The sequence below is a fragment of the Eschrichtius robustus genome, chromosome 19 (genome assembly GCF_028021215.1).
Source record: "Eschrichtius robustus isolate mEscRob2 chromosome 19, mEscRob2.pri, whole genome shotgun sequence".
Taxonomy (NCBI): Eukaryota; Metazoa; Chordata; class Mammalia; order Artiodactyla; family Eschrichtiidae; genus Eschrichtius; species Eschrichtius robustus.
The window spans coordinates 68,169,954-68,184,034 of NC_090842.1; the positions used below are offsets into that span (position 1 = coordinate 68,169,954).

The 14,081-nt window shown below is 50.2% G+C and overlaps 1 protein-coding gene across 1 annotated transcript; it reads right to left on the bottom strand.

Moving 5' to 3' along the window:
- Positions 1–387: 387 nt before the first annotated feature.
- On the bottom strand, positions 388–11,209 carry LOC137753842 (uncharacterized). Its single transcript, XM_068529226.1, has 6 exons — positions 11,124–11,209; positions 10,391–10,482; positions 7,274–7,379; positions 4,809–4,898; positions 2,726–2,817; positions 388–624 (listed from the first exon to the last, which is right to left on the bottom strand). The coding sequence occupies exons 1-6, from the start codon at positions 11,191–11,193 to the stop codon at positions 442–444; spliced, it is 633 nt and encodes a 210-aa protein (XP_068385327.1). The 5' UTR covers positions 11,194–11,209; the 3' UTR covers positions 388–441.
- Between the last annotated feature and the right edge of the window lie 2,872 nt (positions 11,210–14,081).

Sequence of the window (14,081 nt, forward strand, 5' to 3'; positions counted from 1 at the left end):
CTATTAGGTGAGCACAGGACTACACTTTCCAGCATCTCTTGCAGCTAGATGCGGTCATGTGACTATGTTCTGGCCAATGAGGTTTAAGGAAAAGTGATCTGGGCATCTTGTAGGAGTTGCCCTTTGAAGCCCTAAAGTGTGTCTTCCCCTTCCCTCATCCTCCTCCCCTTCCCCTGAGCCACAATGTGGACGGGATGTGGGGGGTGAGCCCTCTCCAGCCACGTGGCGCAGAGCACCAAGGTCAAAGGACCTTGGCTGCCCAACTCGACGGGAATGCAACATCCCGGCCGGTGGAGTTTTACACACAGACCACAGCTATGAGAGAGACATCAAGTTCGGTTTATTTAAGCAGCTGTATTTGGGGATTTTACATCACAGTAGCCCAGCATGCATGATTCCAGGGTGCTGAGGCAAGAGCAGGAAGCAGAGGGAGCTCAGGTATTAGGAAGCAGTGACAAAGCTGAGACAGCACAGGGGACATTCACACACCTTGATTTCACGAAACTCTAACACAGGCAGAGGCACAAAGGTGCAATTTGGGTCAGGTTTCGAAGGTTCAGGAGGAAATTGGGAATCAGAGTCAGAGTCATCTGGTTCCAAGTAATAGGTGAAGCAAACACTTGGCTGGAAGGACAGAGAACAGAGAAGAAAGAAGAGAACGTTAGTGTCACACTAGTGACATTTTGGGGTCAGATCATTCTTTGTAGTCAGGGGGGCATCCTGTACATTGCAGGATGTTAAGCATCTTCTCTGGCCTCTACCCACCATGTGCCAGCAGCACCATCCCTTTAGCTGTGACAAAGAAAAATTTTCCAGACACTGAAGGTGTAACCTGGGGGATAAACTGCCTGTGGTTGAGAATAGCTGCCTCACCCCATACTTCTGTTCTTGTGGTTGGGGACAGGTAGGGAACTTCTACCGCCCATGGGCATGTGGCCCAGGTTGAGAGTTTTAGGGTTCTCATCTCCTAAGCTGATGATTGGTTCATTGGTGAGCACAGGACCCGAAATGAACCAATCAGAATGCTCTCTGTTTCTAGATTATTTGGTTCATCTACAGTGTCTCCCCACTGATATCTCATTAGTTAGTTGCATGGGGAAAACAAAAATCAGAAAGTATTCAGTGGAGAAAAGGGACAAGCATCTCAGCTGAGTGGATCAAAATTCGTATCACCAACGATGGCAGACAGACCTAGGGTGCATCTAGATGTGATGTCCTGAGAAGGGCAGGGCATCACTTAGGTGATATTCCAGAGGTCATAGCTTATCCTGAATGTCATTAGGGGGACAGCGTAAAAAACAAACAAGCAAAGAAATGAAACGAAACAGAACCAAAAAAGCAATCGACATTGTAGGAGGTGTGACTCTGATCTTCAGACTCGTCAGTGTCATAAGAGGCAAAGAAAGACGGAGGGGATTTTCCAGCTTAAAGAGACTAAAGATACATTACTAAGCACTATACCTGTCCTTACACAGGACCTTGCGTAGGAGGAAAAAGAACACCAAGCAGACAGTATGTAGTAAATTAACAAACCTGGAATATGGACAGCAGATGTGACGAAAGTGTGTATCAGGGTTAAAAGCCCAGAGGTGAAAACATGCCAACAGTTGGATAAGAGAATATTCTATTTCTAAGGTGATACACAGGGGAGAAGAGTTTTATATATATATATTCCTATAGGAATATATATGAATATATATAATATGAGAAAACATGAAAATAGAAAACATGATAACAATCGGTGAATTTGGATGATCTTTGTACTGTTTTTTTTTTTAAATCTTTGATTGTCATATTATTTTCTAATAAGAAGATTTTTAAAAGAGTCCTCCCTGGCACTGCTGCAGGCTCTAATAGGAAAGGCGTTCTTGCGAGCATCCTGACCCTGTGCCTCCCCTGACCTCTCCCCGTGGCTCCGCTGGTTCCCCATCAGGGCCGCTCCAAGCTCCGCTCCTGCCTGTTAAGAATCCCAGAGACAGAGCACATGCCTTATTGGCCAAGGTTGAGTCAACGTGCCCAGCCGGGAACCAATCATGGGGAACCTTGGCATTGCCAGCTCTGATTGGTCACGGGCATACCTGGAGCTGGTCTGAGGATGGGATCAGATCCATCCAAGGTGCATACAGACAGGCGGTCCCTCAAGAAAAATCAAGGGTCTTAGCAGAAGGAGGAGGAATGGTGTCCAGGTGGACAAATCCACAGCTGCCTGCCTCAGCAGGGACCGTTCCCTAATTCATTCCTCCATTTAATCAGCCCACCTACGTACAGTGCCTACCGCTGGTTACATCTGTTCTATGCACAGGGATATGTCATTGAACAACAGAACAGGTTCCTGCCCCCGCCCCCCGCCCCCACAGAACTACTGTAGTAGGGAAGACAGATGATGAACACACAGATAGAAGGTATGCTCTCAGGTAGCAATAATTACTCTGAAAAAAATTCAGCAAGGCAGGGTGTTAGATCCAGATGGGGAGGAAGTGTCCAAGGGAGGCTTCATGGAGGAGGTGACATTGGAGCAGAGGCAGGGATTAGGAAAGAGAAGGAGGCAGGAAAGAGGGCAGCATCCTCAAGGAAAACCATCCCCCAGAGGATGGGGCCACATCCTTGGGGGAACAGGGGCACCCAGCCACCCAAGCGTCTCTGCTGGGCAGAGAGGCTGGCAGATGTGCCTGAGCTCTCAGAATCCAGGGGCTTCTGGTTGAAGGGAGGAAACAAGAAGGCTTACCATGGGACAGATCGGCAGGACTCTGAATGACAGTCTTCCCTTCATTCCAGTGGACTTCTTTCGTGGCTCATCAGGGTTCTCAGAAAGCAGGGCTGAGAGAGGAGGAAAGACTCATGAGGCCATTTTGCCCTCTGAGGCTTGAGAAACTCAATAATAATAAGATCTTCATCATAAAATCATTGACAAGGACTAACATGTGTTGAGTACTTGCTATGTGTCAGGCACTCTTTTAAGTATTTTACACATCATAGCTTAATTGATTGTTCATAATAACCCTCTGAGATGGCTACTATCATCATCCCATTTTAGAGATGAGGAAACCAAGGCACAGAGGTTAGGACACTTGCTGGAGGTTGCACACAGTGCCTGCAGACATGCATTAAATTGCATCCCGAAGGCCCACAGGGAACAGAGAGGGAATGTCAGTGAGTGAAGGGGCTGGGGTAAGACAACAGGGGGCTCTGGACATGGTGGCAGCCTGGGGAGCCCGTGTCCAGGAGGAAGGGATAGCTGATATGCAGCTGCCTGTGGGGATGCCTCTCCAGAAAGTTGTCTAGTTTCCCCACAGAAGACAGATGTCTTGATTTAGAGTGAAATCTCCTGATATTTGAAAGCTACCAACAAATCCAGATATTTTCTTAGAAACTCCTACACTCCTGCTGGGAATGGAAATCCGCCTCTCTATGGAGGACCATTCAGTCAAAGTCACCAAATTACAAATGCACATCCTCCTCTGATGCAGCCATTCCCCCCTTTAGACATATTGTCCTGGATATACTCCCCTGTGTGCAATATGACCCAACTATAATCTTATTTCTACTTGCATTTATTGTTTTCCTCAAAGACTGGGAATAACCCGAACGGCCACCTGCAGGAACCAGGTTAAATAAACTACAGTACAGGACAGACAGACCATGGAATGCCAGGCAGCTGGAACACAAACTTGTCATCTTGTGAGGAAGAGTCCCCAAGATGGACAGGAGACACAGGGCTTAAGGTCAAAGACCCCGAGGCCAGACGCTTCAAGTCCCAGCATGAGCTAATCATTCATCCTTTTCACCCCTCAGATTTCCCATCTGCAGAATGGGGTAATCACTCTCCTTACCTCACAGAGTTGTGAAGCACCAGTGATTGGGTGCTTGGAAAGCATTGGGACGGTGACTGGAAGATACTAAGTGCCAGGTCAGAATTAAATGAAACAAGACAAAATGGGAACTGGCAGTGGCATATACAGTACACACAGGACATCAGACATGAATGCATAGTAACAGATACATACACAACCTTGTCTGTATGCGTGGGCATAGAACATTCTGGAAGATTGGACAAGAAGCTGGAAAGTAGCCACCTCTGGTAAGGGAGTAGCTGGCTAAAAAAGTGGCCTGTATCTTGTTTTGTATGATGGTTACACACAGCTATAGATGTGATGAAATACAAGTAAAAACACACATGGATTGTGCCAATATCCATGGGCTAGTTTTGATGTTGTACTATCATCATATAAAATAAAAATACTGGGGGAAATGGGATGAAGTGTCCATGGAACTTCTATGTACTATTATGGCAACTTCTTGTGAATATAAAATTATTGCAAAGTAAGATGTTTCAGAAAGGAAACATGACAACAGACCCAGCATCCCTCACTCATGAGGCCAAGCCACCAGCAGGCTCCACAACCTACCCCACTCCTGCCTATCCCCTCAGCTAAATCCTTGGGTCAGGCCTCCATCATATCCCAAACAAATGACCTCGTAGCCCCTAGACCTGGCAACTGGATGCAGGGCCAGTCCAGGCAGGTGACCAGATCACAGAGAGGAGCCTAGATTGATTCCAGCTCCCAGGAGACCCAGGAGACACCCCTGCAGGCTCTGAGCAGGGGAGAGACAGGACCCACTGACATGAGGGGATGTCGGGGATGTTCCATCCTGGGTGCCCCTCAGGGCCCTCCCTCCCCAGGAAGAGCCAGTGGGAGATATTTGGGGTTGGGATCAGGCTTCAGGGTCAGCCCTTCCTCATCAGCCGTGCCCTGCAGACCCTCCCCACTGCCACCTGCACACAGTTTTCCACTCCGTGTGTGTCTCACCTCCTTTCTCGGGCGGCTTGGTCTGCACCTCCTCCGTTTCCTGGCCCTCGATGGTGCTGAGAGGTAGCATCGTGACACCACAGGTGCTCCCTATGGACAGGAGACCAGAGCAGTCAATGCCTGGGCTGGGGACCCAGATGGCCTGGGTGTGAACCCCAGCACTGCTCTCAGGTGTCGGATGGAGTCAGACAGTTCTATCTCCTCCCCAAGTCTCCAGGTCCCCAACATCCAAGGGGAAGTGTTGGCAATGCCTCCCTCCTAGAGTGGCTTCCAAGGCCCAGTGCGTGATCTGGGGAGAGCATTTGGCATGGCACCTGGCAAGGGCAAGGGCAGGGACCATGGGTCTGGTGTTTATGCCCCTTTAAGAAAAAGAAGAAATATCTTGACACAAAAAGCTGGGACCCTGAAGGTGAATGTCAGTTAACTGGATATCAAAAGGGCCTGTGGTGTCTGGCATATACAGCAGGCACTAAATAAGTGCACTCATGGTTAGCATTACCAGTGCTGTATTTCAGGGCTGTCCTAAGGCTACATTGCAGCTTGACCAAGTGGTTCAGACCAGGACCTCACTTCCCTGGCCTTGGGACCCATTCTGGTACAGGATGCTTAAGTGATTGCCTCTCAGGACTGCTGTGAAGATGAGGGGACCGGTCCACAGACCCCTCACCACAGCCCCTGGGGAGGGGCCAGCACTGCTGCAACGGTGCCTAGCAGCAGGCTCAGCTGTGGGGTCCTGGGACCCCGCCTCCACCCCAGCTTTACCCTGGGCAGGGCTTGGACCAGTGTGTCTGGAAGGGGTCGGCTGTGGGGGGTTCCAGGCTGCCAGTCACTAGTCAAGAGATTTCAAGGATTAAGTTTGCCAGATTTAACAAAACGACATTACAACAAATACACAGCAAACTGAGATTTGAATTTCAGATACACAAATCATTTTTTAGTATAAGCATATCCGAACACTGCCTGGGGCATGTCTACATAAAAAGTCATTTTTTACTTAGTTTTCTAAATTATGTTTAAGTATAGGCAAGTCCCATGAAATATTTGGAACATACTTATACTAAAAGGTAATTCATTATTTGTCTTAAATTCAAATTGAAGTAAGCATCCTGTATTTTACCTGGCAAGCCCCGATTCAGGGGTTTTTTAACCTCGTGTGCTGTCAGCTTTCCCGTCCATGAAAATGAGGAAAATAAATGATTAAACATGAGGATTAAATATGATTAAATACACACACACACACTCAGGACACACTATCTGGTAACTTAGAGTCAAACCTCTTCTTCGAAGCCTTTTTAAGATGCTTAAGAACCATCACAGACTGTCACCCATAATCGTGCAAATATAAGGTGCATCATATAGTGGGACCAGCCGGCCAGGTACACACACACAGAAATGCACATTTTCAGATGAACACTGAGGAAACCAGGGCATAACGACACACCGACATCTGCAGACACATCAAGGGAAATCTGAGACCCCCACTACTCAAGCAGGCAGACCTGCTCGTCAGTACTGAACGCCCCATTCACAGGCAATCCTGCACATGCACGCACACACACACACACACACACACACACACACACACACACACACACTCGGGAGACACAAAACTGCAGATGCACCAGCTGAAATTACACATCACCCTCCCACACAATTTCCCTCTGGCTGACAATCAGGGCCCAACCCCCCGAGGCTGCCCCTCAAAGATGCGCGCCCCAAACAGGTTTCCTGCTCCCACCCGCAGCACGCAGGCGCACAGAGGCGCTGGAGGCTCAAAAGCTGTTCTCCAAGCGCCCTTCTCATCTGCAAGTCTTCTTATTCGTTCTTAGTGAACCCCCAAACCTTTCCGGAGGGGCTCCCCGCTCCTCCTCACCCCTAAAAGGCATGCTCTATGGACTCCCCCCAAAGTAATGTTCCTATGTTTTTATTCGGCCAGTGAGATAACCGAACCCCTGACACCTAACTGGCCTCTCAGGTGTGCAGACCAGCCCCCATACCTCCCGCCTCCTCCATCCAACTACAGAGTCCCCCGTCTGCCCCTCCTACTTCCTAAAATCTCGAGACCAGGACCCGGGCGCCTCCTCCACCTGTCCTGGACGGAGTCCCCGCCACCCCTACTACTGACACCCCAGCCTCCTCTGTCCCCTCCACTCTTCCCTCCTCCCAGTGGCCAGAGAAATCCTCGGACCAGGAGTCGCCCCGCGGCTCACGAGGACCTGAGCGTCCCGACCGCCCTCAGGGGAGACGCGGGCTCCTCAAGGGGCCCCACCGCGCGCACCATCGGGTCTCAGGGGCTCCTAGACAGCAGGTCCTGCGCCCCACTCCCCAGAATTCACCCGCGCGTCCTCCCTGGGCGCGCCGCCCTCCCCGCGGAGACCCCGCAGCGCCGTCCCGCCGACCCCCGCCCCGCGCTGCGCCTCCGCCCCATGGCGCACACCCTTCGGAGCTGCAGCCGCGGGACTGACCTCCGGACCCGGGTTCTGGCTGGGCCGCTGGGCAGGAGCGGGCGGGCTTGCTCAGTGCTTGTCCTTGGCGCCCGGGTAGCGCTGGCTCCGAAGATGTCCAGGGAATCTGTGGACAAACTCGCAGGAATGAACAGAGCTGAGTCGCTAAGCGTCACGCAAAGCACCCCCCGCCATCCCCGGCCCCAAACACAAGTCAGGTGGTTAAAACAGTCTCTGACACCAGCACAGGTATCTGAGTGTTGGCTGTAATTTTAGTTTTAGGGGGGACGGTTGGGGGCCTCATTCGTTAGAGGAACCAATTTAGGAGGTCGCCATGGGCAGGTTTTAACAGAATGAGAATCAGTTATGCAGGTAATAAGGGTAAGTACTGTTTCTAAACTTCTTATTTGAATATGAGGAAATATATGCCGCACACACCTAGAAAGACATGTATGTAGCATGTACACTGGACCCAAACACAAAATATCTTTTATATACTGTATCACACTCACAGTAGTTCAAGAGTTTCCCTCCTTTTTCTAAACATTCTCACACTTTCACCCGTATTGATTTCAGTCTGGCATCTATTCAAAGCAAGATCAGTCACCTTTGTTGTCAAGGATGTCACAGCGAATAGTTTAGCCTTTGTGCACCATCAGGTCTGTGTCACAGCTACTGGACTTTGCAGGAAAGCAGCCCAGACTCTACCTAAGGATGGACGTGGCTGTGCTAATGAGCCCTTATTCACACTACAGGCTGTGGGCTGCATGGCCAGAGTCTGCCCACTCCTGACCTAGAGAATTTTCTGTGCCAGCTCCTGCAGTAGAGGAAGCCAAGCTGCTCTCTGGCAAAAGGGCAGTTTGGGCAGAAATGTGAACAGATACACTTTGTTGTTTTTCTTTTAAAAAAGAAATACTTTATGAAGATATGGATCCTGAGAGTTGAAAGAGTGTAATATAAAAATAGCCACTGAGTCTTGATTATGTACAAAATTTGAAATAACAACCTTATAAAAGCTCTCATGAGCCTTGGGTTTCTCTCCTATACATTGGGGATCACATTAGTTCCTATTTCTTGGACTCTGGTGAAGGTTACACGAGATCATCTATATAAAGGGTTCAGCTCCATACCTGACAGGTGCAAAGTGCCCAGGAAATGTAAGCATTTATCCAACGTTATCAGTAACCGACTGTTTAATCTGCCCCAGGCAGAGGGGTTGTCCTGCGGGCAGGGCACTGGCCACCCTGAGACTCAAACTGCCCAGAGGACCGTGCATGGAGCCAAGAGTCTCCAAGAGCCATTGATAAGATGTTCCATCTGGCTGTGCTTCTTCAGTCTCTCACAGCACCAAGCCCACAACCTCACTTTCTGGGGGCTATGCTCTGTGATAATTCTGATAACTTAAGAGATCTAACCCAGTCCTGAGACAGACCCTTCTGTGACCATGGAAATATTCTGTATCTGCACTGTCCAGTGAGGTAGGCACTGGCCACATCTGGCCACTTAAACCTGCCCTGAGCGGCTGAGAAACCGTGTTTTGAATTTTTTTTAAGATTGATTCATTTACATTGAAGTAGCCTCATGCAGTTAGTTAGTGATTACTGTGTTGCAGAGCAAGAAAATTATACCTGAATTCCTTCTCACATGCAAAACCTCATGTGCATCTAGATGTGATGTCCTGAGAAGGACAGGGCATCACTTAGGTGGTATTGAAGACATCATAGCTTACCCTGAATCTCATTAGGGGGAAAGCGTCAAAACAACAACAGAAACAACAAAGTAAAAAGCCATCAATATGGGGCAGGGTGTGACTCTGGTCTTCAAAATCGTCAGTGTTATAAGAGGCAAAGAAGGGCTGAGGGGATTTTCCAGCTTAAAGAGACTAAAGACATTACTAAGAAACCTAGAGGAGACCTTGTGTTAAGAGGAAAAAGAACGTCAAAAAGACGTTAGGTATTAAACTAACAAACCAGGAATATGGACATTAGATTAGGTGAAAGTGCATGTAAGAGTTAAAAGCCCAAAGGTTACAGCAGTCTCACACTTACCAAAGAGAATATTCTATTTCTAAGGCCATGCATACTGAGGAATACATATGTATATTATATATAATGTATATTATATATATATGAGAAAACATGCAAATAGAAAAAGTGTTAACAACTGGTGAATTAGGATGATCTTTGTACTGCTTTGTAAAATCTGTGACTCTTAAATTTTTTTTCTAATAAGATTTCTAGAGAGTCCTCCCTGGGACTGCTGCAGGCTCTAATAGGAAAGGCGTTCTTGAGAGCATCCTGACCCTGTGCCTCCCCTGACCTCTCCCCGCGGCACCTCTGGCTCCCCATCAGGGCCGCTCCAAAAACTCCGCTCCCACCTGTTAAGAATCCCAGAGACAGAGCAGATGCCTCAGTGGCTAAGGCTGAGTCACCTGCCCAGCCTGGAACCAATCATAGGGAACCTTGGCATTGCTGCCTCTGATTGGTCAGGGGCATACCTGGAGCTGGTCTGAGGATGGGATCAGATCCATCCATAGTGCATGGAGACAGGTGGTCCCCCAAGAAAAATCAAGGGTGTTAGTAGGAGAAGGAGGAATGGTATCCAGGTGGACAAAGCCACAGCTGCCTGCCTCAGCAGGGACCGTTCCCTAATTCATTCCTCCATTTAATCAGCTCATGTGTATACAGTGCTTACCGCTGGTTACATCTGTTCTACACACAGGGGTATGTCATTGAAGAACAGAGGAGTTTCCTGCCCCCAAGAACTACTCTAGTAGGGGAGACAGATGATGAACACACAGATACAGGTACGCTCTCAGGTAGCAATAATTACTCTGGAAAAACTTCAGCAAGGCAAGGGGGTTGGAGAGAAATGGAGAAAAAGTGAGCAAGGGAAGCTTCATGGAGGAGGTGACATTGGAGCAGAGGCAGGAAGTAGGAAAGAAAAGAAGGCAGGAAAGAGGGCAGCATCTTCAAGGAAAACTATCCCCCACAAGATGGGGCCACATCCGGGATGAAAGATGGACAAAGGGGCACCCAGCCACCCAAGGGTCTCTGCTGGGCAGAGATGGTGGTGGATGTACCTGACTTCTCAGAACCCAGGGGCCTCTGGCCAAAGGGAGGAAACAAGCAGACTTACCACAGGACAGAACGGCAGGACCCTGAATAACATTGTTCCCTTCATTCTGATGGGCTTCTTTGGTGGATCATCAGGGTTCTCAGAAAGCAGGACTGAGGGAGGAGGAAAGAGGCATGAGGCCATCTTGCCCTCTGAGGCTTGAGAAACTCAATAATAATAAAATCTTCATCATGAAACCATTGACAAGAGCTAATATATGTGGAGTACTTGCTTTGTGCCAGGGATGCATTTAAGTATTTTACACGTATTATCTTTCTTGGTTCTTCATAGTAACTCTCTGAAGTGGCTACTCTCATCATCCTACTTTAGAGATGAGGAAACCAAGGCACAGAGAGGTTAGAACACTTGCTGGAGGTTGCACAGCAGCACCTGCAGACATGCCTTAAATTGCATCCTGAAGACCCACAGGGAACAGACTGGGAATGTCAGTGAGTGAAGGGGCTGGGGTAAGACAACAGGGGTGTCCAGGCCACAGAAAGGAGCCTAAATTCATTCAGCTCTCAGGAGATCTCTGACGGGTCTGAGCAGGGCAGTGACAGGACCTACTGACACGAGGTGATTCTCGGGGTTCCATCCTGGGAGCCCTTCAGGGCACTCCCTTCCCAGGAAGAGCCAGTGGGAGATATTTGGGGTTGGGATCAGTCTTCAGGGTCAATACTTCCCCATTAGCCTTACCCTGGAGACCCTCCCCACTCCCAACTGCCCACAGTTTTCCACCCCATGTGTGTCTCACCTCCTTTCTCGGGCGGCTTGGTCTGCACCTCCTCCGTTTCCTGGCCCTCGATGGTGCTGAGAGGTAGCATCGTGACACCACAGCTGCTCCCTATGGACAGGAGACCAGAGCAGTTAGTGTCTGGGCTGGGGACCCAGATGGCCCGGGTGTGAACCCCAGCACTGCTCTCAGGTGTCGGATGGACTCAGACAGCTCTATCTCCTCCCCAAGTCTCCAGGCCCCCAACATCCAAGGGGAGTGTTGGCAATGCCTGCCTCCTAGAGTGGCTTCCAAGGCCCAGTGCGTGATTTGGGGAGAGCGAGTGCCATGGAACCTGGCAAGGGCAAGGGCAGGGGTCATGGGTCTGGGGTTTATGACCATTTAAACAATGAAGAAATATTACCTTTTTTAAAAAAACTTTTTATTTTATATTGGAGTACAGCTGATTAACAATGCGATAGTTTCAGGTGCACGGCAAAGGGACTCAGCCATACATATACATGTATCCATTCTCCCCCAAACTCCCCTCCCATCCAGGCTGCCACACAACATTGAGCAGAGTTCCCTGTGCTATACAGTAAGTCTTTGTTGGTTATCCATTTTAAATATGGCAGTGTGTACATGTCAATTCCAAACCCACCAACTATCCCTTCCCCACTGGTAACCATAAGTTCGTTCTCTAAGTCTGTGAATCTGTTTCTGTTTTGTAGATAAGTAAAACTGAAGAAATAGTATGCCACAAAAAGCTGGGACCCTGAAGGTGAATGTCAGTTAACTGAGTATCAAAAGGGCCGCTGGTGTCTGGCATACAGCAGACACTCAATAGGTGCACCTCATGGCCATCATTCCTAGTGCGATATTTCAGCCCTGTCCTAAGGCTACAAGGCAGCTTGACCAAATGGTTCAGACCAGGACCTTGCTTCCCTGGCCTCAGGGGCCCCATTCTGGTACAAGATGCTTAAGTCTTAAGTCTTAAGACTGACTCTCAGGACTGCTGTGAAGACGAGGGGGCCGGTCCACAGACCCCTCACCACAGCCCCTGGGGAGGGGCCAGCACTGCAGCAAGGGTGCCTAGCAGCAGGCTCAGCTGTGGGGTCCTGGGGCCCCGCCTCCACCCTGGCCTTACTTTGGGCAGGACTTTGGCCAGTATGCCTAGAGGGTGCACTGAGGGGTTCCAGCCTGCCGGTCACTAGCCGAGAGATCTCAAGGATCAAATTTGCCAGATTTAACAACAACAAGATTACAAGAAATACACAGAAAACTGAGATTTGAATTTGAGATACACAAATCATTTTTTACCATAAGTATGTTCAAACACTGCATGGGTCATGTCTACATAAAAATCATTTTTTATTTATTTTGATAAATTATGTTTAAGTATAGGTAAGTCCCATGAAATATTCAGGACATACTTATACTAAAAGGTAATTCATTATTTATCTGAAATTCAAATTTAAGCAGGTGTCCTGTATTTTACCTGCAATCCCTGATTCAGGGGTTATTTAACCTCTTGCGCTGTCAGCTTTCCCCTCATGAAAATGAGGACTATAAATACTAAACCTGAGGATTAAATATGATTAAATACACAGCCACACTCAGAACACACTGTCCGGTAACTTAGAGTCAAACCTCTCCCTCTAAGCCTTTTTAAAGAATAAGACCCATCACAGACTCTCACACATAATCGTGCAAATACAAGGTGCGTCAAAGGGCGGGAACACTTGGTCAGATAGACACACACACAATTGTAAGAGACACATTTTCAGATGAACACTGGGGAAACCAGGGCATAATGACACAAACACATCTGCAGACACGCTCCAGGGAAACTCAGAGACCCCCGCCTCCCCCGTGGACAGGCGTGCTTGTCAGTACTGAATGCCCTCCTCACAGGCAGTCCTGGACATGCACACACACACACACACACACTCGGGGCACACACAACTGCAGACGCAGAAGCTGAAAATACACATCACCCTCTCCAACACAGTTTCCCTCTGGCTGACACCCAGGGCCCACCCCCAGTTTCACCCAGGGTCCATCCCCCCGAGGCTGCCCCTCAAAGATGCGCGCCCCAAACAGGCTCCCTGCCCCCACCCGCAGCACGCAGGCGCACAGAAGCGCTGGCGGCTCAAAAGCTGTTTTCCAAAGGCCCTTCTCATCTGCAAACCTCTTATGCGTCTCAGCGAACCCCCCAACACAACCGGAGGGGCTCCCCCCGCTCCTCATCCCTCAAACTACCCTCTGGACCCCCTGCAGTATCATTTTCCGATTCTCTACTCGGCCAGTTCGCTACCTGACCCCCCGATACCCGAGCGGCCTCTCTGGTGTGCAGAGCAAACCTGTTCCTCCCGCCTCCTCCATCCAACTACAAAGTCCCCCGTCCGCCCCTCCTGCCCCCTAAACCTCAGGACCAGGACCCGGGCGCCTCCCCGACCTGTCCTGGACGGAGTCCCCGCCACCCCTACTACTGACACCCCAGCCTCCTCTGTCCCCTCCACTCTTCCCTCCTCCCAGTGGCCAGAGAAATCCTCGGACCAGGAGTCGCCCCGCGGCTCACGAGGACCTGAGCGTCCCGACCGCCCTCAGGGGAGACGCGGGCTCCTCAAGGGGCCCCACCGCGCGCACCATCGGGTCTCAGGGGCTCCTAGGCAGCAGCTCCTGCGCCCCACTCCCCAGAATTCGCCCGCGCGTCCTCCCTGGGCGCGCCGCCCTCCCCGCGGAGACCCCGCAGCGCCGTCCCGCCGACCCCCGCCCCGCGCTGCGCCCCCGCCCCATGGCGCACACCCTTCGGAGCTGCGGCCGCGGGACTGACCTCCGGACCCGGGTTCTGGCTGGGCCGCTGGGCAGGAGCGGGCGGGCTTGCTCAGTGCTTGTCCTTGGCGCCCGCGCAGCGCTGGCTCCGGAGATGCCCGGGGACGCGGTGGACAAACTCGCGCGAATGAACAGGGCTGAGCTGCTCGGCGACACGCACACCCC